The sequence below is a fragment of the Alligator sinensis genome, unplaced genomic scaffold (genome assembly GCF_000455745.1).
Source record: "Alligator sinensis unplaced genomic scaffold, ASM45574v1 scaffold388_2, whole genome shotgun sequence".
NCBI lineage: Eukaryota > Metazoa > Chordata > Crocodylia > Alligatoridae > Alligator > Alligator sinensis.
In genome coordinates, this window is record NW_005842102.1 from 496,483 (window position 1) to 503,402 (window position 6,920).

The following is a 6,920-nucleotide window of genomic DNA, read 5'->3' on the forward strand; positions in this document are numbered from 1 at the left end:
GGTGACGCGGGCCTCTTTTATTTTTTTCAAAGAGCTGGGGCGAGCAGAGCAGCCATGGGAGGGCCTGGGAGAGCGGGTGGGGGGCTCATGGCAGAGCTCCCCATGTGGCGGGGGGCAGCGGGGATTGCCCCCTGCCTGGCAGCAGCCAGTGAGTGGGGGCTTTTTGGAAAAAAAAAAGAGCCAGGATTTGGGGCTGGGAGAGCTGGCAGGGGATGGCGCCTGCATGATTCAGCCAATTTGGCAGCAGCCAAATCTCCGAATCAGATTCAGGACAGTGATTCTAATTGCCAAAATAAATCACTGTCCCCCAAATTGGCCGAATCTGAAGCAAGTACTAGCCACTTCGCACAGGCTTAGTGCTCAGCATTTGTAAGTAGCGTGTCTATCCTGAGTATCTGAACTTAAGTCCCAGAGCTCAGGCTATTGCTGTTTTCATAAAATGTAGTTAAGACACATGTCCAATTTCTTGAGTGATTCTCATCCTAGAAGTGCCTTATCCATCTGCTGCCACTGCTGTGAGGGGTCAGGATTTTTATCTATTACAAAACACTGTTTTGTTTTGTTTTTAACCCATCTATGGTCCATCCCCACGAGTGGGGAATGTGTGTTCCCCAGACACAAATAACAGCAGCATGTATTTCTGCTATTACTAGTCCTTGTGGAACGCCCCTGCACGTGCACTCTGGCGCACGGCAAGTTGTCCCAGGTGGGGAAGGGGAGGCTGGTCCCCTTGGGACTCCAAACAGCAGCAATCTGGGCGCTGTCTGGTTGGCAGCTGGAGCATGGCTCTGGACAGCCAGGCTCTGGTTCTGCGCAAAGCAGGCTGCCACCATATCTACCACCCCACTTTTTTTCTAGTGTGTGTTTGACACTAGAATCCCCCAGTGTCAAAAAATAACCCCTGCCATGCTCCAAATTCACAGTGTGGCAAACGCATGCATGCATGCAGTATGTGGTGCTGCAAACTACACGTGTGCTCATAAGGACATGCTCCCAGTGGCTAGGTTACTCCATAGCAATCCCCTTTGAGGGGAGCAGAGCAAAGGGTAAACAAGGTACAAGGTGAACTCCACCCACTGCTCTCCTTGCTCTGCCCAAGCCCTTTAGCTGGACTTTGGGAATATTCAGCTCCTGTGAAAGCTCTGAAAAACCTCAAAAATAAGTGATGTCTGCCAGAGGCCTCAGGCTTACCAAGCAATGTGAAGAGCCCACAACAGGACCACAAGCTGCACAGCCAAGTAGGCTACAAAGAGCGGGTGATTCTTTTCTCCCACGCAGTTCTCAATCCAGGGGCAGTGATGGTCAAAGCGGCGTACGCAGTGCTGACACACCCGGCAGTGCCTGGCTCGCATTGGTTGCTGTGGAATTAGCAAACGGCAATGACAGCCCACCAGACTTAGCTTCCCCTGTGAAATAGGGGTCTGGCAAGAAACTAGTGCCCCATAAGCAAGGCAGATCCTCTGAGACTGATCATGTTAAAAGAATTGTAGAGTAGCTTGAACACTAGTAGTCATCCCCTTTCACAGATGAGGAAATAGGCACAACTGAATGACTCATTTTGTCATCTTCAATTTAAATTTCTCTTAATTTTGTCTTGCAGCTAGTTATTAGCAGATCCATTTAATATAGTAAGTGCTGGATACTTGGAACCCTTCCGAACAAGCCACTTGCATGATTTCTCCAGGGAATATATAGGATGTTGCATCCTTGACCTACCAGTACCTTCCTGCTAGAGGAGCTGTCTTACTTCTTTTACCATTTGTAATTTTAGTTATATCACGACGTCTATGAAAATCTTTCATTCGCTTCCTTGGGAAAGGAGGGTTCTTATCATCAGTACTGTAAAGAGCTATGCATATTTATGGTAGTAAATAATTAAGCAATGGAAGTATTATTGTGAAATATGCAGTTGAATTGTTGGGGATACTGGTGGATTACTAGCTTTGATGGGCTGCGTAATGGGAAAATTACTATGGTCATCTCCCATTGTAGATGTTGGTATATTTTATTTAATATGTATGGACAGCATGTCTGTTAAATACTAAGAAATATACCTGCTAAGTACTGTTCTGGTTTAATCCATGGTTTGTCTTTGCTGGGGGTTTAACTCATGATGTCTTAAAGATGGCTAAAGGACACCTGGCAGTAAAATTTGTTTAAATTAAGCACTATGTGGCATGAATCATTATGCTCCAGTAAGTCTGTTTGTTGGAAATATAAATTCCTGTGTTAGCGATGCTATAAAGTATGTTGTCATCATTTATGTTTGGTTTGTATTTCTCACTGGCAAGGGACTAGTTACATCCAGTTAGTAAGATAAACATCTAAATATTTAAGGTTTAAATTGCACATTACAATTAGGCTTCAATGACCAATTGGGTAACTGGCTCAATGCCCTCCTTCGTTTCTTAAGACATTCCACAGGTTAGTGCTCATCTTTTTCCTCCTCTCTAGTTCACGTTCAACAGACAGGCAGAGTCCAATAGCTTATCTTCTGCCCCTGGACCTGCAGAATTCTTATTCAATGCTGTTTTATTAGCTATATCATATTAATTTTGGGGGTCGTCTTTTTTTAATGTCTCAGTGGGCAAAGCTTTTGCAACCAGGCCTTTGCTAGAGCAGGGTTTCTAGCATTGGTTTCTAGACATTCTACTTTTACAGCTGACGTTCTCCAAGAATATTTAGATTTCACTTCCTGAGATCCATAATGTGCCTGCTATCTCCTCTTCCCACTCTTCCTTTCACACCTCTTGTTGGCATGCTTTATGCTTGTAACAGTTGAATTTCATTTCAGCTCACATCCTCTATAAGCCTTAGCACCTGCAAGCTCTCAAACGTCCTTATCTAGATACAGCACTGAGCATTCAGCCTTGCCCGAGTTAGATTCTTACTCCCATAGGAATCAGGTTGTGTTTGGTGCATCTCCGTGCACAAATGAAGGCCCATCTTGCACATCAAAGCCTTGAGCATGCAACAGGATCTGTTGGAAGTGCTGCAACAGTATAGTAAATAACTATCTTTTCCTAACAGACTCAGCCAGATGAAAATCAAAAAGCAGCTTCACACACACTAACAAAAAGGGGTTCTGTGATGGAGATTGCAGCTAATAAAGACAGTTCCTACAAGGAATCACTGTTTTTTGCTTCTTTATGGCTTAAGACAGGAGCGGCCCACCTGCGGCTCTGGAGCTATATGTGGCTCTTCAGAAGTGAATATGCATCTCCTTGAATCTTTCCAAATTGAAGCCGGTCACCATGTGCTTGTGCAAAGATTCAAGGAGATGCATATCACTTCTGAAATGCCACATGTGACTCTAGAGCTGCAGGTTGGCCACCCCTGGCTTAACATATATTGGTGTAAAAGATTTTCCCAGCTCTTGTATTGCTGTCCTCCACAGGTGCTGCTCCAGCTGATGCACAGCTACTAGGCCACCAAAAGGTTCAATGCAAACTTCCTAGCCACTAGCCCCTACTGCCCCATGCACATCAGATACAGGCTGAGATAACTGAGTGGTGCCATAAATCACCAGTCCAGGCCCATGTGACTGGCCACCATCTCTGACAGCTGCTGAACAGCTGGGACTAGCCCACCTCCAACAGCCACATGCCACACCTGGGCTGCTGGAACAAGCTGTCTCAGCAGCTCTAACGCTGAAGATCCTGTGACAAAATTCCCCTCCTCAGCCAAGGATCCCACAGCACTACAGGCAAAGTCACACCATGCCACCTGGTAGAAGTCACAACCTCAGAGAGGTCCCAGGACAGAACAGGGGGGAAGAGTCGGGACTGAAGGATGCAATTCACAGGAGATGCCTGCACTGGTTCATAGGAAGCAACCTTAGACTTACCTGCCTCCTGTGGAGTTGTGCGCTGTAGCAGGGCTTCCCAATCTTGCAGAAGACAGAGAACAGCCAGTACACCAGTCAATTTGAGCTGCACAAGGGCTAGGGGCCCAGAGCACTAAAGCTTCAGCACCTGAGCTACCTACTATGTTGCTGGGGTTCATGGGGGCAAGTTACTGTGGTGTCAGCTATTTGGAACCATTCCCCTATCATGCAAGTAAAATAAAATGTCATCTGCCTTGGGACTAGATCCAGCAGACTCCTACACCTTGGGTAAATATTTCAACCATACTGAATACTATCAAAGGTAAAAAGGACAAGCTTCAACAGAAGATATATGTTAGTTCTGAAAAATGTGGTAGTAAACTACCAGTAGCATGGTGTTTAAGGTGTTGATCTTGTATATAATTAGAGCTGGGAGTTCAAATGTTGCTCAAGGTGAGAGGATATGAGGGGAGGTCTCTCGGTGTGGGGGCAATAAACAGTTAGAGGTGTTGGAGTAGAGATAAAGATGGGTCTGTATTTAATCTTTAAAAAATGGTGTCTTTTAAAAATAATACTAATTAAAGAATGGTGTCTTTAATACTGGTTCAGTAATTATTTAGTTATTATAAATAATGGTGTCTTTTATAATAAGATTAAATACAATATGTAGTTATTACAGAATTGTATCTTTTCTATATAGTTAGTGTTACATAGAACAGTGATAACTTCTTCAACTCTACCTACTGCACCCACTCATCTATAGAGCAAGACAGCACACATCTCTACCCACCTCAACCTAGTACACAGGAGCAATGGTGCCGACCCTCCTTAAGCTAGGAGGCATAGGCATCCTGAGATGTATGCTGAGGTGAAGGGTGGGGATAACCCAGCCAGCCTGGGTCAAGAAACAGCACTGCTGGTGGTGCCCCCTGTTTTATCCACTCTCCTCATAGCTCAATTGCTCAGCTGAGATCACAGACAGCCATGGGGTTTGAATCCACAGTGCCAATCCTCCAAACCAGCACCCTTACAAAGGCTACCAGGTACTCAGAGGCAGGGAGCTGTGCACTGGCCCTCTTTACCCTGTGCCTCTGCCCAGAGCAATGAAATAGCTGCTGAGCCACAGAAACGAAGAGCTCAGCCAGAAGACCGCTCACCTAGCGTGCCCAGTGCCAGGGGAAATCTGAATGCTGCTTAGACGTTATTTAGATAGTGATCACTATATTATTCTTCAGAAAAGTGGAAATGTTTAATCACCTACAATCCTCCAGCCAAGTTTCTCACCCCATTGTACTGGATTCCATTCTTAATAAAAGACTCCCAACAATGTAGGGCGATTCCCTTACACAAGCAGGAAGGATTTTAAGTTGAAAACCTGAGGTACCTGCCAGTGAAGGGAGTGATCGGAGTGTGTGCAGGCAAAGAGCAACTGTCCTCACAGTGCTGGACAAGAGAAGAATGAAAACCAAGTTCCTCTTCTGCCACTTTAAAAAGGGGATGGAGGGTGTGCCTGGGTAGGGAGCGCAAGGAGGGAAGACTGGTCCTTGAGGTTCACATGCTGTCTGCCAGCCTAAGCTCATGGCTCCTTCTGATGGTCAGTCCCAGGTAACTTACAGGAGCTTGGATAACACTGCATTTTAAAAAACAGCTCCATGTTCCTATGCTCCAGGGACACAGGATCCACCAGAGCCAGGATGGGTCATTGTTCTTACTTCTCCTCTAGGCCAAACTATGCCTGATAGTTAGAATTTAGGCTTATTCACAAGCCTCTAATCAGCTCCTCTCTACTAATAAATCTGTCCAAGACATTCTGCTCAGCTCAACTCCAGTCTCCAGACTCTTAACCAACACCCTTTCAAATGAAACTTTTTGATAAGTCAGGCAGAAAGAGATTTTGCCCACTGGGCTGTTTGGTTTTGAGACGCCCAAGGACTTACCTTTAACCTTGGAAAAATACATACAAGTCTCAGTGTCCAATTTTAACGACCAGGTTGCCTTTCCCTTTGGTTACCCGCCTTTTGTCTCAAGATTGGACTTTTCATAGAAATGTGCAGCTGTCTGCTCCTGCCTTAGATTGTCACCCCAAGACGGTGACACCTCCCCGTCACGTGTACTGGCTGACCACGAACGTGCTTGGATCAAAAAGAGTCAAAACAAAGAGCCAGAAGAGTCGATGCTCCTGGAGCTTCGTACGCCTACCTTCACCATGCAGTAGCCACAGCGCCGTACCTGAACGGTCTTTGGGAGCGGAGGTATCATTGCTTCTTGCTCTTCGCTCACCCCCGCCTACGAAAAGGTGATGAGAGAGGAGAGCTAATAACGAGAAGTAGTATCGGGTGAGGGGGAATTCCAGAATCTGGACGGTGACATCTAGGTTGCCGTGGCAGCTGTGGATCCACACCACACCAGGCGCTTGCCTGTATCGTTTTTGTGGGAGACTTATAAACGGGCGTGTTTAGAAATGCGGAAGAGCAATTCCTAGAGGAGGACAGCAGCTGCTAGAGCTGGAGGAGACGGAGGTAACACCTCACGCACGGGCAGCGAGCGGGTTCTGGGTCCTACTGAAACCCCGTGGGGGGCTGCTGCTGCCTTGGTTGCCCCCCACTTGTTGTGAGACATCGCACACGAACGCCTCTGCAGGGCAGAGGATCCCATGAGACGGGTCGTCACAGGAGCGCTCTCTGAACGCGCTGGTCCTCTGCAAGCCGGGCAGCCGCAGGGACAGCGGCCCTGAGCGGGACAGTGGGCAGCGCGAGGCGATGGGCGGGGGGTGCACCCCTCCCCTTTGCTTCCCACTGCACTCAAGGGTTTAAACCAGCTGCCTGGCAGCAGCAGGGGCATTTCTACTCGGGCAGCACCGAGAACATCCACTGACGTCAGGGCTCGGTGTCGCGCCCAGGTGCGGGCCCCCCCACAGCCGGGGGGGGGTCCCCTCAGGCAAGGTTGGGGAGCACGGGGCCATCCACCGCCCCCCCCGAGGGCGCGCACCGACCTGCGGGACGAAGCCGGGGTCCATGAGGGACACGGCCCAGTGCAGCAGCACGGAGCCCAGCACCAGCGCCGCGAAGCCCAGCGCCCGCAGCGGCTCCCGCCC

General features: G+C 48.0%; 1 protein-coding gene across 1 annotated transcript in view; it reads right to left on the reverse strand.

Moving 5' to 3' along the window:
* Positions 1 to 6,912, reverse strand: part of ZDHHC12 (zinc finger DHHC-type containing 12) — an 8,890-nt gene extending 1,978 nt beyond the window's left edge. The window contains exons 1-3 of the mRNA XM_014520268.2: positions 6,819 to 6,912; positions 6,026 to 6,112; positions 1,192 to 1,358 (exon numbers count right to left, since the gene is read on the reverse strand). Of these exons, the coding sequence (XP_014375754.1) occupies positions 1,192 to 1,358; positions 6,026 to 6,112; positions 6,819 to 6,842 (278 nt within the window). The 5' untranslated portion in view covers positions 6,843 to 6,912. The remainder of the gene's footprint in view (positions 1 to 1,191; positions 1,359 to 6,025; positions 6,113 to 6,818) is intronic.
* Positions 6,913 to 6,920: the final 8 nt, after the last annotated feature.